Here is a 19,671-nt window from a genome sequence, read left to right as displayed (position 1 = left end):
TTTTCTTATTTATTCATTTATGATGTGTATTTAGCACTATTATAGATGTGTGAAAATAACAAAAGAGGAGCAACATTATCAGTTACTGAATATTTACACATAATAGATATACAATCAATAAAAGATTATAAAACCAAAATTATTTTATACCTCAAATTTTGTATTTATTATCAGTAATATTATTATTGATAATATTTTATAAATATTATAATTATTTATAAAATATTATAAAACCTCAATTATGTTATAATTATTTTATACCCATTTTATACTTCTCTGAGAAGTTAGTGTTACTAATTGCAATTTCATAGATGAACTGAGGTTCAAGAATTTAAGTAACTTGCCCCAAATCCTCTTGTCAGTGGCTCAATATAGCTTAAATCTTGTTTTACAGAATCCAAGGCCACATTCTTTCCATTGTGTGATGTTGCTTCTCTAACTGAAACCAAAATTATAAGATAATGTGATATGTTCTACACAGAAAAGAACAAGATTCTTTTCAGTATACATGAGGCCCTTCATAGTTTTTCACCTCACAGACCATGTGCTAAGTATTTTGGGCAGTGCTCCTGAAATTATCTTTGGTAAAGGACCAGGGTTGTTTTTCTCAAATCCTTCTTGGACTGATACTTTAGAAAATATGAAATCATAGGCTTGGGTTTTGCTGTCATGTGAAATTTCTGGAGAAATTTCTAAATGCTTCTTCTCAGTTTCTGCACCTAACCTGATGCAAACTGGTAACAGACAGTTAATGGACCTGCACCTCTATATGGACCATTTTTCACAGCTTCAGGGACTACTAATATGAATAAGTCACAATCCCTGCCTTTGAGAAGCTTATAGTCTCCCAGATGATTTAGAGCATTACTCAGTTTACTAAAATACAAGAAATCCTAAAAATATATATGTTGGTAGTATAAAGCAAGACCTCAAATTGTTAATAAACCTTGAAGACAAGTGTTTTCAAGAGATAGGGAGTCAGTAGGATGGGTCATTTGCCAGAATAAGGCTTGTAGTCTTGAAAGTTGATGAAATTGTTGAGAATTGATGAAGAGTTTGTATGACTGGAGACTGGCTATATTAATTTCAGGTTGATTTCTGTTACCTCTGTTGACCAATCTTGTATCTTTTGAAAACCATCATAGCATCTACACTGGGAAGAAGCAGAGTGTTTTTAAATGCATAGAAAACCTGGTAGTTATGGTGGTAATATAAATTAAATTCTAGTATTCATAAAGCGAGTCTTCACAGATGTGGTCAACATTTAAACAATATTGAAGATGAATATGTTCCCAGAGGTAGGGACTGGGAAGGAGGAAAAAGGCCCTCTTCTGGATGAAGATCATAGGCTTGGAAGTTTTTTTAATAGTGATTATTAGTTTGATGTGACTAAGGTCAAAACATGCTAGATGTGATTCAAAAATAAAAAAATTTGAAGTTGAATTTATATTACTCTGGTTGACTGTTTTGTTTCTCCTGAGTTACAGGGCACCAACCCTGGGAGGAAGCAGAGGTTCATAAAGACAGAGACAAGACAGTGATAAGAACAACTCTGTATAAGAGCCAGTCATTTCTATGTGTAAACACTTTTAGAGTCCATAAACATATTAGGTCAGTTTTAATACTAATAGCCTACTGGAAATAGACTATCATAACTTTCATCTCTCTCCTTCAAATTCATTGAAATAACTATCATAATTCATATTTTTCCTATTGTCTCCTTCAAGTAGCAATATTAACAAAGCCCATGGATGGAGCAAATCATTCTGTGGTGTCAGAGTTTGTGTTCCTGGGACTTACCAACTCCTGGGAAGTACAACTTCTCCGCTTTGTGTTCATCTCCACATTTTACATAGCAAGCATGATGGGAAACTCCGTCATTATGCTCACTGTGACTTCTGACCCTCACTTACACTCCCCCATGTACTTTCTGTTAGCCAACCTCTCCTTCCTTGACCTAGGAGTTTATTCTGCCACTTCCCCCAAGATGATTTATGACCTTTTCAGGAAACATAAAGTCATCTCCTTCAGTGGCTGCATTGCTCAAATCTTCTTCATCAATGTCATTGGTGGTGTGGAGGGAGTGATGCTTATCACCATGGCCTTTGACAGATATGTTGCCATATGTAAACCTCTCCATTATCTGACCATCATGAGCCCAAGAATGTGTATCTCCTTTCTAGTGGCTGCCTGGATGACTGGCCTTATCCACTCCACGGTTCAATTGGCTTTTGTGGTAAACTTACCCTTCCGTGGGCCTAATGTGTTGGACAGCTTTTACTGTGACCTTCCCCGGCTCATCAAACTTGCCTGCACAGACACTTACCAACTAGAGTCCATGGTCACGGCCAATAGTGGGTTCATCTCTGTTGGCTCCTTCATCATTCTGATCATTTCCTATATTGTCCTCATTCTCACTGTACAGAAACACTCTTCAGCAGGGTCATCTAAGGCTCTGTCCACACTGTCAGCTCACATTGCTGTGGTAGTCTTGGCCTTTGGTCCTTTTATATTTGTCTATACATGGCCATCCGCCTCCATACCCCTGGATAAGTTTCTGGCCATCTTTGATTCAGTTCTCACTCCTTTCTTGAATCCTGTCATTTATACATTCAGAAATCAAGAAATGAAGGTGGCAATGAGAAGAGTATGCAGACAGCTAGTGAGTTACAGAAAGATCTCTTGAGTGACACCTGTACTGTGAAGAACCCTTGTTGATTACTGATGTTCATTAATAACTTTCAAACTTGGAAATGAGATCTTGTTTGTCCTTGCTTGATTTAATTGTTCACACTGATATAGAGTCTATTTTTCCTTTTACTTAGGATGGAGAGATATCCACTTCCGAAAAAAAGAGGAGTTATATCAAAGTATTTATAATAAAAAATTATAGTATTCTTGAGCCTCAATTCCTAAGGAGTAATATTTTTATGAAGTAATTATTAGAAATACATAACAGGGAATGCTTCTCTAAGGCTTCAGAACAGAGAGAACCTGTCTCTCTCATTAACAGGAGCCTGTCTCACAGATAGCAACTCCTATCAGTACCTGATGGGAGGTTTCCTAAGTGAAGAATAAACTGAGTCTTCCTGTTGTTATGCTGTACTCTGCTCACATTTTACCTCTCCTTTGTGCCTCTGACAGGGCTGTGCAAGGAGGGCAGAATCTTTGAGAGTACACACACAGAATCTTTGAAAACATGTACACATGTTTCACACATACCCAGGTAGAAGCCATGGAAGCTGTTCTTAGAATAAAAAGAACTGGGAAACACCAGGATTTTTCTCTGAGATTAACATGATGCAACTCAAACCCATTACATTTCCATTCCTCTTTTCTTCCTATGTCTTCCTATGCATTTTTCCTAAGCAAGTGGTCTTTGGGCTAGGAAAATCTTTCTCCCCTTTCGCTCTCCTTTCTCAGGCAGTCTTCCTTCTCTATCTCCCTGTCCCATGATTCCTCTTTCGTTTCCCACTTCCCTGCATTTGGGGCTCTGCCCCTTTTGACTTACCTCACTGTTGCCCCTTTAAAATTTTTCTATTATAGTTTATAATATTATAAAGTGCCTCCTCAACATTTTCACATCTTAAAAACATATTATTCTTCAGGAGTTTAGCTTTCTAGTGTGAGTGAAGAGAGAATACCTAAATGGCAAGAATAAGATCAATTATAGAAGTGGCTTTCATACCTTTGACAGTGATCCACAGTAAAAAATGTAATTTACATTGTAGTGCATACAATGCCCCATCCCCATAAAGGACTGAATCACAGTTTAACATAGCAATATTTATTCTTATGAATTTTTTCTTTTTTTCTACTAAGAACTGTTTACAACCCACTTTGTGAATTGCTTACAGAATCTCTGATTATTCAGAAAATTACCAAGAAGACAGTTAAACATGCACCGCTTCTTGTTAAGAGCAAAATAAATATATCAAGATCAACTTGTTATGTCATTCTAACAGAGAAAACCAAAAATCTAGTTGTGTTTTAATGTAATATTATTAAAACAATTCTAAATTTATTTAAGTAAGTGTATGAAACCTTGACTGTCCAAATATTGTCAAATTTTAATACCTATCTTTGCTTCAATTCAGACTGATTCTTTGAAATATATATGTGTTTGTGTGTGTGTGTGTGTGTGTGTGTGTGTATACAGATTTATGTCCAAAGCAAATAGGATTTACTTCCTGAAAACCACCTATAGCTTTCTATATCCATTCAGTTTTGTCTTTTACAATACTCTTAGTTTTTTACAATACTCTTAATAACATTTTTCTTAAGATAAATAATACTTTTCCCCTTGATATTTTTGATTGTGCTACTTCTAGTATAGTCTCAGTCACCCATTTATGACTTAACCAAAATATCTAATTTCTATTCCACTCAGAGTTCTTGAAGGGGAGTACTTGAGAATTGTCTGTCATATACTATCATTTTAATAATTCAGCAAAACTCATGAGCATACTAATATAATTCCCAACAGACACACACTTTCTATTCATACCTTCTTACAGACAGTAAATAATATTCTTAAAGCAGAAGAAATGAACATGTGCATTAACTGGTCAAAAGACATGGACACGCTATAAAAATATAAATACAGAGAGAGACACACACACATGCATTCACACACACACCATGACCAATCTTTCAATATTCAACCGTATTTAAAAATTAGTCAAAGAATGAGTTCCCGTCATGGCGCAGTGGAAACAAATCCAACCAGGAACCATGAAATTGTGGGCTCAATCCATGTCCTTGCTCAGTGGGTTAAGGATGAGGGATTGCAGTGTGCTGTGGTGTAGGTCCCAGAATGCTGCTCAGAGTCTGTGTTGCTATGGCTGTGGCGTAGGCCAGCAGCTGTAGCTCAGACTTGACCCCTAGCCTGGGAACCTCCATATGCTGCTGGTGCAGCCCTAAAAAGCAAAAAAAAAAAAAAAAAAATTAGTCAAAGAATATCCACTAAATACTATGCTTAATACTAAACTAAGCTCTTACAATTGTTGAAAATATTAAATATTATGTTTAAGAGGACACACTACAGACCTGTCAGACATATAACTCAAATGACTGAACACATGATTTTAAATTTCATCTAAGTGCTTGTCTTATACTTTATAGTGGTATGGTCAAGAAGAAGATCTATTACTGTTTTATTAAAAATATTGATTCAGTCTGAATTGTCCAAGAATTTATTTTCACTATGTGAATTTGGATTCTCATATAAAAACACTTCTGAGCTAGTAATTTTTATAAGAATGGTTCCTATAAAAGCTTAGCAAATCTAGAAGAGTAGAAGTTCAATTTAAAAATTTGGGGAATTTGAACTCTATTAGATTCATATCAGCACTGTTGATCTCTATAAACCAATTCTTAGAGAACTTTATTTTTAAAGGTTTTGCATAAAAGTTATTAATATCTCCTTGAGTTAGGAACTCCTCCATCTCAACAGCTAAAAGGAAAAAAAAACTACTCAATTAAAAATGGACAAAGTGTTTGAATAGATATTTCTCTAAAGAAGACACATAAATGGTAAATAGGCATTACCATGATCCATTAATTATCAGATAAATGCAAATAAAAACAAATTGAGATGTCATCTCACACCTCTTGGGAAGGCAATTAACAACAAACAAAATATAACAAGTGTTGATGAACATGTGAAGAAATTGGAGCCCTCACTGTTGGTGAGAATGTAAAATGGTGCAGCCAGCAAGGAAAACAGTACGGTGCATTTTCCTAGAAGAAGCATAATCTATATCCAGGAATACCACTCCAGCCCATATAGCAGATGATAGGTCTGTCATCTTTGAGTAGATCCTCGATCTGGAAAAATTTCTTCTGTAGTAGTTCTAGACTCTGTGCAAAGGGCCTTGCTGCTTAGGCCTTATTACTCAGACTTCAATGTAATTAGAAAAATTGTTGATTGATAAGAGATAAGATGTGAAACTTCTAGCAAGCATCAGTGGGCTAATCACAATGCAGACTGGTGTGGTTCTGTAGCATTTTTCCCTAAAAATTACAGAAAAGTTTATATACAGACAAGGCATCCCACAAACACCATATCATACCGAGGCTCTACACAAAAAAGGAACGTGTGGAAGTTGCGTATGACCATTGTATCTACTGTCCCCATCATACTGTACCACCCATAATCTACTGGTAAAAGAGAAATGGAATGGCTTACTACATCTGCCGATGAACCACTAGCTTGGAGGTGATATTCTGAGAATGCAGAGCCTTCGATAGGACACTATAGACAGTTAGGCCTTGGGATCAAGGGGTTTATGGGCACTGATCCTCCATATAGTTGAAAATCTACACATAATTTGGATTATGTGGCCCTTTCCAACTGGGGATTGAGTACATATTTATTGAAAAAAATATTTGTCTATAAGTGGAATGACATAGTTCAAACTTGTGTTGTTCAATGGTCAACCATACATACACAATGTATAATTTTTGCTTGGTTCATTGTCCCTGTTGAGTAGTATACATGGGTCCAGGAGTCAGGGGATAGTTGGGAAATTTGAGCTTCTCATCCTTGTAAATCTGGGATCTATGGGTTCAGAACTCCTGGTTCCAAGAAAAAAACATTTTCATCAAGGACACAAAGAGTCTCTTTAAATTTTGATCTCTTTTTTTATTCCAGGAAAGTCAGGCTCTTTGCACTAAGAAAAAACAGTGTTGATATTGTCAGATATTGTCATTCATCCCATTAGCTTTCCTCTTATAAGAGGCCCACAGGATAAGAGGTTAAGTCCTGAAGGAGCTTCTCCTAGAACTCAAATGAAGTAAAAAGACTCAGTGTTAGAGAGAATGTCATGTGTGCTATGCTTTGCCACCCAGCTACCCATCCAAAGCAGAAAAATTTATTTTCCCAGCTATTGGCAGGGTTGTTGTCTGACATTTCTCATCCCCCTACTCACCTGATAGGGTAATTGAGTCCCTCATCACAAGCACTTGAAGCCATGGCCAGTTTCACTCCCTTCTTTCTGTCCTTTTCTTATTCTTTTCCTTGCACTCCTCTTTGGTTAGTTTGTCCCTCTCCTTCTGCAGCTTATCCTATTCCTTCTTCCTCTGGGACTCATCCCAGAGTGAGTCTTGCTCCAGTTTTCCAGCACTTGGGACATCTTCCACATGGGTGTTTTGGAGCAGAGATTTGCCAGAACCTTCATCATGGCCTCACCTGAATCATCCTTCTCATCTGCTTTATTGTCTTTGTCTCACACATCAGCATACATGGCCAGGGGTGCAGCTTCCCTCTGTTTCTCCTCCTCTGACACTATCCTGGGCTTCATCATGATCTATGCCTGCTTCTCATGAAGGTGGCAACAACCTGGACCTCATCTTCTTATTCACTGTGGTGACAACACACAATGCCCTTGCGGATATTAAGGAGGGATTCTTCTTCCAGGAAAGCAGAGAGGATACCCTGCAGAACATCCAGCTTCTTTTGTTCCTAATCCTCCTGCAGGACACCCAGGATGTAGGTGTCTTAAATGGCTCTGTCCACTCCCAGTGCCTCTAACTGTCCATCTAGTCAGGATCCAAAGCTGTTGCCTGCTCCAGAGTTTTTAATGGTGGTAGATACTGCCACTTTACTGGGCACCATCTTGGGGCCAAGTTCCTGCCAGCCATCACCATACCTTTTTTTAATGGATCCTCTGTGGCATATGGAAGTTCCCAGACTAGGGGAATAATTGGAGCTATAGCTTCTGGCCTACACCACAGCTCATTGCAACGTTAGATCCAAGTCATGTCTGCAACCTACACCACAGCTTGCAGCAATACCAGATCCTTAACCCACTGAGCAGGGTCAAGGATCAAATCTGCTTCTTCATGGATACCAGTCGGGTTTGTTTCCACTGAGGCACAATGGAACTCCCATACTTTTTATTATTATTATTATTATTATTATTATTATTACTGCAGCTTTGTGGCATCATGTCATGTTGGGAGCAGGATACCTTTAGCTTTGTTGTTCCTTCTCAAGATGGCTTTGGCTTTAGGGACTTTTGTGATCCCACTCAAAGTTTAGGATTATTTCTTCTAGTTCTGTGAAAAATGTCATTGGTATTTTAATAGAGATAGCATTGAGTCTCTAGGTTGCTTTGAGTAGCATGGAAATTTTAACTATTAATTCTTCCAATTCATGAACACAATATACATTTCCTTTTTTTTTTTTTTTTTTGCTTTCAATTTCTTTTCTCAGTTTCTCATAGTTTTCAGAGTATATGTCCTTCACCTCCTTGGTTGAGTTTTTCCAATTTACTTTATTATTTCATGTAATTGTTAATTTCTTTTTTGATTTGTCTTTCTCATAGTTTACTGGTGTTTGGAAATGCAGCAGTTTCTATTTATTAACTTTCATCCTGCAACTTTACTGAATTCATTTCACCTTTGAGTATGATGTTAACTGTGGGTTTGTCAAATATGGCATTTATTTGTTGATGTATGTTCCGTTTATACTCACTTTGTTCAGAGTTCTCTCATAAATGGTGTTGAATCTTAAATGTTTTAAATATTTCTCTGCATGTATTGACGTGATTATATGTTTTATCCTTTGTTTTTTTAATATGGCCTATCACACTGAATGCTTCTCAATGCTAAACCGTCTTGCATCACTAGAATGAAATCTCCTCGATTGTGTTGTGTGACCCTTTTCATGTATTTTTGAATTTGGCTTGCTAGTATTTTGTTGAGGATTTTTGCATCTATGTTCAGCAGGGATATTGGCTATGATTTCTTTTTTGTGTGTGTGGTGTCTTTGTCTGGTTTTTATATCAGGGTAATTTTGACATTGTAAAATTAGTTTGGAAGTGGTCCTTCCTCTTCAATTTTTGGAATAGTTTGAGAAGGCTAGGCACTAATTATTTCTTAAATGTTTAGCAGAATTAACTGATGAAACCATATGGAATTGGACTTCTTTATTTGGGGAAATTTTTTATTATTGATTCAATTTTTTATTAGTGATGAGTCTGTTAAGATTTTCTATTTCTTCATGATTCAATCTTGGAGGATTTTACGCTTCTAGCAATTTATCCATTTCTTCTGAGTTGTCTCATTTGTTGGAATATAACTTTTATACTATTCTCTCATGAATCTTTGTATTTCTGTGGTGTCATTTGTAATTTCCCCTTCCTCATATCTATTTTATTTATTTGGGATCTCTCTTTTTTACTTGGTGAGTCTGGCTGAGTTTTGCCAATTTTGTTTATCTTTTCAAACAATCAACTCTTAGTTTCATTTATCTTTTCTTTGTTTTTTTTTTTTTGTCACTATATCATGTATTTCCACATGATCTTTATTTCCTTGCTTCTACTACCTTTAGGCTTTGCCTGTTTTTTTTTTTTTTTTTTTTTAAGTTTCTTTAAATGTACATTTGGACTTTTTACCTGAGATTTTTCTTTTTTTTTTTTTTTTGAAAATCATTTATTTATATATATTTTTTCTACTATACAGCATGGTGACCCTGTTACACATACATGTATACATTCTTTTTTCTCACATTACATATTCCATCATAAGTGACTAGACAGAGTTTCCAGTGCTACACAGCAGGATCCCATTGCTAATCTGTCCTGAAGGCAACATTCTGCATCTATTTACCCCAAGCTCCCAGTCCCTCCAAGTCCCTCCCCTTCCCCCTTGGCAACCACAAATCTATTCTCTAAGTCCATGATTTTCTTTTCTGTCGAAAGGTTCCTTTGTGCCATATATTAGATTCCAGATATAAGTGATATCATATGGTGTTTGTCTTTCTCTTTCTGACTTACTTCACTCAGATGAGAGTATCTAGTTCCATCCATGTTGCTGCCAATGAGATTTTTCTTATTTCTTGAAGTAGGCCTGTATGGCTGTGAAATTCCCTCATAGAACTGCCTTTTCTGCATCACACAGTTTTGGAATGTGTGTTTCCATTTGTATTTGTTTCTTGGTATTTTTTTACTTCCTCTTGATTTCTTTATTGACCCACTAATTGTTCAGCAATTTGTTATTTAGTCTCCAGGTTTTTGTATTTTTTCTAGCTTTCTTTTTACGGTTTATATCTAGTATCATACTTTTGTGGTCACAAAAAAAAAATGCTTAGTATGGTTTCTCTCTTCTTAAATTTATTGAGATGTATATTTTGGCCTAAAATTATGATATATCTTGAAGAATGTTTCCTGTATACTTGAAAAAAAAATGTGTATTCTAACCTTTTGGATGTAAAGCTCTATATATAGCTGTTAAGTCCTTCTGGTCTGATGTGTTATTTAAGGTCAGAGTTTATTAATTTCCTGAAGATGATATATCCATTGATGTAAGTGGGGTATTAAAGTTCTTTCTTATTATTCTATTACTGTATATTTCTCCCTCTATTGCCATTAATATTTGCTGACTATATTTAGGTTCTCCTATGTCAAGTGTATTAAGTGTTAACAAATATTGTACCTTCTTCTTAGATTATCCTCTTTATCATTTTATATTATCCTTTTTTTTGGTCTTTTGTGCTAGGCTTTTTTTTAAAGTTTATTTTTTCTTTTATGACTATTTCTACCCTGCCTTTTTTTCCATGCCATTTGCATGGAATACCTTTATCAACCCCTTCACTTTCACTCTTTGTATGTCTTTAGATCTGAGGTGAGTCACTTGCAGGCAGTGTATATAGATAGGTCTTTTTTTTAATCCTTTCAACTATATATAAAAGATAACCTATATCTTCACTCTGGAGCATTTAGTCTACTTATGTTTAATTAGTGATAGTTATGCACTTATTGCCATATTGTTAATTACTTCATGGTTTTTATCGTAGTTCTCTTTTTCTGTCTTTTATTAATTTATCTTGTAGTTTAATGGATTTTTTAGTGCTATGCTTAGATTCCTTTTGCATTATAATTTATATATCCATTGTAGATTTTAGCTTGTAGTTACAAGAGGTTTATATATATTGACCTGTATATATAGCCAACTATTTTAAGCAGATAGTTGCTTTAGTTCAAAGACATTATAAAGGACTACAGTTTTAGTCCTCAAGGTTTAAAATTTTTGATGTTATGTTTTATATATTTTATTTTATATATCCCTTAACTCTTTATTGTAGTTATAAGTGATTCTGCTACTTTTGTCTTTGAACCATCATACAAACCTTTTAAATGGCTGAGCTACTACTTATACTATATTTTTGCCTTTACAAATAAGACTTTTGTTTCATAGATTTCTTAATTTCTAGTTGTGGCCTTTTCTTTTCCTCTTAAAGAAGACACTTTAACATTTCTTGTAAGTTGAGTAGTGATGAACTTTAGTTTTTCCCTGCATGAGAAACTATATGACCTTTAATTCTGAAAAATAACCATGTTGAATAGAATATTCTAGGTTGTAGGGTTTTTTTCCTTTCAACTCTTTAAATGCATCCTACCAGACTTCCCATTGTGGCTCAGTGGTTAATGAACCAAACTAGTATCCATGAGAATACAAGTTCGATCTCTGGCCTCACTCAGTGGGCTCAGATCTGGCATTGCTGTAACTTGAGATGTAGGCTGGCAGCTGTAGCTCTGATTTTATCCTAGTCTGGGAACTTCCATATGGTGGTGTGGCCAATCAAAAGCTATATATCTATATCTATATCTATATATCTATATCTATCTACCTATCTATCTATCTATATATGTATATATATATATATATACCACTCCCTTCTCACCTTTAAGTTTCTGCTGATTTCCCTTGTGTATGATTAGTTGTTTCACCTTTGCTGTTCTCTTTTTGAGTCTCTTTATCTTCAGCTTTTACATTTTAACCATACTCTGTCTTGTTTCTCTATTTCTTTCTACTGTTCTTTTGTTAATAGAGTATAGTTGATTTACAATGTTGTGCCAATTTCTGCTGTACAGCAAAGTGACTCAGTTATACAGATATATTTGTTTCTTTCTGCTATTCCTATTGAGTGATTTCCACTAGTCTATAGACCAGAATGTTAATCTGTTCTTCTGTGTCATCTAAATTGTTAATTCCTTATCGGTATTTTTTAATTTCAGAAATTGACTTCTTCAGTTGTGATTGGAACTTCATTATATTTTTTAAGTTTTTGCTGAAGTTATCAGTAAGTTCTTCCTTTCTTCTTCCAAGGTTTGTAAGCATCCTTTCAATCTGTGTTTCTTAACTCTTTATCTCTGTTTCATTATGGGTTTTCCTTGGGGTATTATTTTCTTATATTATTTGGAACATATTCCTATGTCTCCCCATTTTGCTTGAGTTTTGTTTTTTGTTTCTATGAAATAAAAGAAATACCAGCCTCTCCTGGTTTTGAAGGAGCAGCCTTGAATACGAGCAATCCCTGTGTAAACTATTTGTGTCTGGTGTCTTTGGAAGGCTGGCTGAATTTAGACCAGTCTTGGCTGAAGAGCATTGTGTCCAAGGCTCCCTTAGAGGGGCAACTAAAGTTAGATTAGGTATGGCTGGAGTCAGTCCCTAGACAGTGCTACACTAGAGGCTTCCTTGAAATGATGGCTGGAGTTGTAGTGGTACAAGCCTGGGATAGTCCCTGAGGAGTGATGTCCCCAAGGCCACCTTGGCAAGATGCTTGGACTAGAGCTGAAGTGGGTGTAGGCTGGGGAGAGCCCCAGGGGCACTAAAAAATTATGCTTTCTGGCACCACTGACCTGAGAGAGGGCTCTAGCACTTACTTCATGGCTCACTGTCACTGCTACTTGAGACAGTAAATGGATTTTCTTCCTGTATAGTTTAGGGAGGCTTTAAATTGCTATTTGTTACTGTTCCAAAGTGAGAGAGTCTGAGATTAAGCCTCTTGCTTCTGACCCTCACTATTGCAGGACAACACAGTGCAGATGAAGTGGTGTTTATGTGGACATCATGTCTGCATCTTTCCTACCCTTTTCTATGTAATTCATTTATGTTCAATAGCTATAAAATCACCCTTCAAGTCTTATTCAGGAGGAAAAACTTTATATGTATCTCTATATGTATTATGTTCATGGGGGAGATGACCTCAGGATCTTCCTGTGCTGCCATTTTGCCTTTCTCCTAGTCAAGAAATACCTTTAGTTGTACACTTCCCTTGGGAGGATAGATGGCCTATGGTACAAATCTTACTAATTTGTGGGGAAGGCTAATGGTTAGTTTGTTTATTTAAGACCTGAGAAAGAACAAGGGTATAAATTTCTTGAGATGGAGCCTAGGAAGAATATGTGAATGGACTTTTCAGAAAGGGCGCAGAGAAAACCCATGTAAAAGACTATTAGAGATTATTCACTATACAGGAACAAGGTGACTTGCTTTTGTAGTATAAATCAGTCTCTTTTCTTTCTGCTAGTATAGCTTCATTGATACTACATACTATTCATTCTTAGCTAGTTCTAAACAGTGGCCATAGCAGCATGCCTCAGGTCTCTGCATGGACACAACAACATGAATTTCCACTCAACTGTGGGTGATCTGGCTACCACCATGGCCAAGTGGCCAAGCTGGCAATGCCAAAGTAAAGCCTCTGTACAGCCTATGAAGTCACATATCACCATACTCTCAGTGGAGTCACTGTCTACCTTTTCTGGAAATAATAGGAACTTGTTTTCACAATAATATAAATTTATCCTAGCTACTTATTCTTATTTCCCAACCGTAATGCTTCTGCCAGCACTACCATATATGGACAAATAGAATACCTTTTCTGCCTTATCTGTTCCTATACAGTCCCATACAACTTTGATTCTGGTTGCAATATTATAGAAATTGAAGTGAGACAACAGGCCTATACCCATAGAATTCACCAGATTTATTCATGCTCAATAATCAAGAAACATCTCAGTGATAGAGTGGTGGAATGGCCCAGTGAATGGTCAGATTTTGTGTCACCTGGGAGGTGAACATCTTGAAAGTTTGGGATGCTGCCTATTTGATGCAGTACATATCTTAAACCAATGGCCAATATATATTTCCATCTGATGTATAGCCAGCATCTATAAATCCAAGGAGTAAAAAGTTTCTCTAATGATTGGACCAAATTATTTACTATGGAAATTTATGCTTCCTATCCTTGTGAACTTTGGTTTTATAGGTTCAGAAGTCCCAGTGCCCCAGGGATGAATTTTCCAAAGGGAACATAGCTAAGACTGGCCTCTGACAATTTTGGATTCCTAATGTCACCCAACCAGCAGTTGGAAAAGTTCTTGCCTCTAACATTTGTGGGGATAAGGACAAGAGTAAAAGTTAAAGTCCATAAGCCATGTGTTGAAATATTTCAAAGTTATAAATCAAGGTAACAAAATCTTGAGCACAGGATGTTCTATTCTTCTATGTTGATAAACACATGTTGTTTCCTCTTATTCTCTAGTGCCTTATTATGAGTCTTTGGGACCATTGTTCTGGTCAAACCAAATAGGTCCCTAGGGATACAGTCCCTTGATTTATGAACTCTTTCTAAACTGTCTTTCAAGTATCACTTTGTCTCTGTCCTCTAGAGCTATTAGTTAGATTTATTTCCACAAGGGCAAGATTTTATGGCACTGTGTGTTACAGAACACAGGAAAATCTAAGGCTCTATGAGGAGGCTTTTTTCTTTGTGCAGGTAAAATAGGAAAGTTAGAACACAGGAAAACCTAAGGTTCTATGAGGAGGCTTTTTTCTTTGTGCAGGTAAAATAGGAGAATGAGAACAAATTTACCTTTAAAGAGAGCAGACATGATTCTATTTGGAACTGCGAACATGAGTCCTATCTTCAAGTGCATGAATGTTACCCTAAAGCAGATTAGCTAGCCTCTGGAGTAAGAAGTTGACCAGGATTGGAGAATAACTGTGAAAACAGTATTAGCATGTTGAAGAAAGTAAGCTGACCTCAACTGATAATGTGAAAGATATTAGGGAAAAAAAATGGATTTATATTGTTTTGTGTTCAGGCTCTGGTTTTAGTGATGATTAAATGAATCATTTCATTCTCTAAAATTTAATGAAAAGGTAAGGAAAGTTGGTAACACATGAAATTAAGAAAACAAGAGTTTTGTAATCTTCATTGGTTTTTCAAAAGAATAAAATTTCTTCTGTGAAAAGGGAAGCAAACTCATTAAATGCTTGTAAAATTTTCAAGGTGGAAGAGTCATAGATATCTAAATAGAAGATACAAAAAAAATGAATAAATTATTTCCAATACAATTGCCAATTTTAACTGTGATGTGGAAGATATACAAAACAATATAAAACTATCAGGAGATCAAATTGGTTCTCCTGCTGTCCTGTATGATTTATAATTTTAAAAGATGTTTTATTGATTTTTTTTCTCTAAATTGTAAGTAGAATGCCGAAGAGTTTAGACGAAAAAGAAATGCTAAGAGAAAACATAAAAGGAACTGAATTTTAGAAACAGAAGATTATGGGGTGACTTGGTTTTTTTTTTTAGTTTATACATAAAAAGTTAATTGTAAGAGATGTTGAAAATTATTATATGCACACAGTTATAAAGAGAAAAAGAATAGTGTTGAATTTGGAAAGCAGACTCTTAGTTATGAAGAAGGATTTTTATGACAGTTTGAAAGATGAAACATAGGACATTTCAGCTGAAGGAAGTTCTTAATAATTTTAGACTGAGAAGAATATTTATATGAATAATGGTATAGATTTTCAAAACTATGAGATGTCTGTAAGTACTTTTTAGCTTGATTATTCAATTATTTGGAACCCTAGCTCTCAATGTTTTCTGCATCTGTAAAGAACTAAATATCTGGCAGTCTGTTTCTGGAAGATCTTTCAGTTCTATATGGGTCAAGAAAAAAAAGAATTAATGCTATAAAAAGAAAAGAACTGGGCCTTTACTTTTTGCTACACATTTAATTTGTTAAATGATTATTATTAATGTGTTTGAGAAAAACAATCTAACAAATTTCCTTTTGAGCAACCCAATGTAAAAGAGAAAGTGGTTTCACAGAAAAGAAACTCATGGACTTGGAGAACAGACTTGTGGTTGCCAAGGGGGAAGTGGAGGGAGTGGGATGGACTGGGAATCTGGGGTTAATAGATGCAAACTATTGCATTTGGAATGGATAAGTGATGAGATCCTGCTGTATTGCACTGGGAACTATATCTTGTCACTTGTGATGTAGCATTATGGAAAAGAATATACATATATATATTTATATATATACTTATATATATATATGAGAAATGTGAGAAAAAGAATATATATATTTATATATGTCTGACTGGGTCACTTTGCTGTAGAGTAGAAAATTGATAAAACACTCTAAACCAGATATAATGGAAAAAATAAAAATCATTGAAAAAAAAGAGAGAACATGGTTTCAGAATCTGATCAACTAGGAGGTTGATTGTAGGTATTTGATGACTTCTGGGTGAATAGATATCATATACTGTTGTCTCCATCTAGATTCCTTCCTATAACCATTGCTCAGGGTGTAAACAGAATCTTGACTACGCCTCAAGTGAATTTAAAACTTCAACATGTGAGTTTCAATATCAAACTATGAATTGCAATATTCTCTAGTATTTGGTTTTATACATCTAAGGAAAATTTATATTTGCCTTATAACTTTATCTTTTTTTTGTAGTATACTCATTGCAAGGTAATTAAAGAACAATTGTTGTTGTTCTAGTAGGTGTTGTTTTTACAGCTCTCACCCTTTTAGATAACAATTTTCCTCAAATTCCAGTTTGGTGTGTAACAGAAGGCATTGGAGATCCCAAAGGAAAATAAATTTACAGCTAGAGGTTTATAACTGATTTAGACTTAGAAGACAATCTTTGAAGAGAATGAACATTTAAAAGATACCTGCAGTTATAGTATTAAAAGTTGTTATAATTTGCAGCAGTTAAGGACCCAGGCTTTTCACTGCTGTGGATCGAATTCATTTGTTAGGCCAGGAATGTCCACATACTGTGGGTGGGTCTGGCCAAAACAAAAAGTGTTATATTTAAAGAATTTCTGAAGAGTGCCCCCAGAAAGTAATACAAATCATATCCCAAATACTACCACCTATTTAATTTAAAGTGGGCCTTGTCTTTCTTCTCTTTTTCATTATACACGTACTTTCTTTGTTTTGTCTTCTTTGGGTTTTCATTTTGACATAGGTTACTGCTTTGTCCTTAATCCTTCTTCGTTTCTATAATCTTCCATTTTCTGTTTTCTTCTGTCTCTTCAGAGCTCCTGTCATTCTTTTTACGCGCCTTCCTTTATTACACAAAGAGCTATATTTTCATGGTTTTCAATCATCTAGTTATATTCTGTTCTGTCTTTGTTGCATTGTGATACATACATAACCTGCTATACCTATTATGATTTCACTTGCAATCTTATTTTCCCATGTCAAAGCTACCTTTATTGTGGGCACATTGTAATTTCAACATCATTGAAAACTTGAGCAAATTTTTTCCAAGGCAATATTTTTAGTTTTTCCCTCTCCTTTTTTATTCTGAACATCTGTTAATAGTTTAAGTTACAAAAGAGTATGAGCAAAATTCCTGCCCTCAAAGCATTTACATATAAAACTAACATATAATGTAATGCGATAAGTGGGACTTAAAACATATAGTGTCGCTAATGGAAACCTAGACTAGGAATGTATGAATCCGCTTAATCTGTGAAGAACTGGTAAGAAAAGGGAGTCTAAACATTATAGCATGTTTTTACTTTGGGCTGTGAGCAATGGGTGGAAATGGTGGAAAGGGAGCTGAGTAAGGACCTGTGTATTTAGAGGCAAGGAGACATATATAGTGTGTGGCATTTTCAGATAAGAAAGGTATTGCTGAATCATGAGGTGCAAGAAAGCAAAAGGGAAAAATGAGATAGGAAATGAGCTGAAAAGAACCAGACTCAAGAGGGCTTTGAATACTCTGATAGGAATTGGTGTTTCACATAAAGGCAAAAAAGGACACAAATTTTTAATGCTATGATAGGGTCTATTTTTAGAACTGATGGATTTTTGTTGGAATAGTAAGTACTTGAAGGAGAAGAGAATTATGATGAGGTTTTATGATAGATCTAGTGAGAACTGATGAAAATAGAGACAGTAGAAGAGAAAGGAAGGGATCCATGGCAGATGCATTAAATTCAAAAAGAAATTCTGACATATTTCATCCATTAAAAAATACCCCAAACTGTGTAATTGGCATTCTGTATTTTTAACGTCAAGATTTAACAATGGCCATTTGTTATTTAATAAATATTTTGATAGTAAATAATTACAAATAAAGTTGAACTCACTCATTTCTCTCTTTTCCTCCCCAGAGAAAATTACTATTCTGAACTTGTTGGAGAGCATTCTTGTTCAAACATTACTACTTTTGTTACATACCTATATATTTATGTTTAATAATGAATAATAATTTTGAGTGTTTTTTGATATATATAAATGATATTTGCATTATTTTTATTTGATGTTTTTCATTCAATATAAAATATTTGGATTTTCTCATGATGATAAATTATAAATACGGTTCATTCAGTTTACTTTCCAAATAATTCTTTTTATTATATTAATTTACAACAACTTACTCATATATGGCCTTGTCATGGACATATATGTTGTTTCCATTTTGAAAGGTATTTGAGAGGAAAATTTAATCGGATTTGGTGACAAATATTATCTCACATTCCCAGTTCATCAAGATGCTAATGTTTTCCATTATGCACCTGGGGTTTAGAGATGAAATGAATGTTACCAAAGCTCATCAAGTATTATGTGACAGAACATGAAATATAATTTTTCAGATATTGAAATCTATACTCAATTTATTATCCCATGGAGTTTAAATAATAGAAATAATTTCACTGAGATGTTATAAGAGCTAAGTAGAGACAAAGTAAAAAAATAATGGAATCATACACAGTGTCTATCTTTAAAATGTAGTCCCTTGTGAAGTCTCATATCCCTGATTCCACATTGAGATTAATGATCAGCTTCATATACTTTGACTCAAATGAGACACTCAGATTTTTGCTGAAGACCTGTTAATTCTCCTACGTACTGTGGAGCTTATAAAGAAAGATGATGGGTAGAGTTGTCTCATGGTCCATATGGGGAGTTAAAGTGAAACACTAGAATCAGAAAACTATTCAAGTTGGAGAAATCAAGAGTGATTTCATGAAGGAGGTAGAACGTGAAAACAGGCAACTTTACAGAGGCTTCTAAGTAGTTAGGTCATGCTGATCCCCAGCTGGTGTCTGAGGCCCCTCTGGAGAGAGAGAGTTTGCATACAACAAGGTAAACTGGCATTTTACATCATGAGTCCACCCAAAAAGCCTTCTGTTCCAAATAAAAGTACTTGTCCAAATAAGCAGAATAAGAACAAAGGTTTTAACAGAGTATCGAGTTTCCCAGGACAATGAGGTACACTAATTAGTGATAGAAACTTGTCAGGGGTGACTCTGATCATGGGGACCAAGACAGCAATTACCAGTATGATAATAGATGACAGTCATCAGCTGTAATAGGGTCTTATGTTTACCTGAACAATTTTTGCTATTTTTGTCACATGTTTTTTCAGGTTATATCCTCAGGAAGTAAAGAAAAAAGGGGAAAATAAAGCAGAAAATAGGAGAGGGACTGATCTTGGAGTTAGTAAATGGATTCTAATATGAGCTCCAACACTAAGTAAATTTATGGTTTTGGTCAAATTATTTAACATATGTGGATATTTATTTCCTGATCTACAGTGACTGGA

The 19,671-nt window shown here is 35.1% G+C and overlaps 2 protein-coding genes across 3 annotated transcripts in view; both read left to right on the top strand.

Moving 5' to 3' along the window:
- LOC100155519 (olfactory receptor 4F6-like) overlaps positions 1-19,671 on the top strand; it is a 157,516-nt gene that overhangs the window by 72,254 nt on the left and 65,591 nt on the right. The window lies entirely within an intron of this gene.
- Positions 930-4,915, top strand: LOC100155559 (olfactory receptor 4F21-like). Its single transcript, XM_084970444.1, has one exon. It carries the CDS (start codon positions 1,748-1,750, stop codon positions 2,684-2,686), a length of 939 nt encoding a protein of 312 aa, XP_084826570.1. The 5' UTR covers positions 930-1,747; the 3' UTR covers positions 2,687-4,915.

This window comes from Sus scrofa, chromosome 7, assembly GCF_054392235.1.
Source record: "Sus scrofa isolate SSC_HxYL_T2T_F1_AM1 chromosome 7, Sscrofa_HxYL_maternal_Yorkshire_Landrace_v2.0, whole genome shotgun sequence".
NCBI lineage: Eukaryota > Metazoa > Chordata > Mammalia > Artiodactyla > Suidae > Sus > Sus scrofa.
The sequence above is the reverse complement of the archived record's forward strand: the minus strand, read 5'-3'. Positions and strand labels throughout refer to the sequence as shown.

Bases quoted from the DNA above. Each gene is read 5' to 3' on its own strand.
- LOC100155559 (XM_084970444.1), top strand. From the start codon at position 1,748: ATGGATGGAGCAAATCATTCTGTGGTGTCAGAGTTTGTGTTCCTGGGA.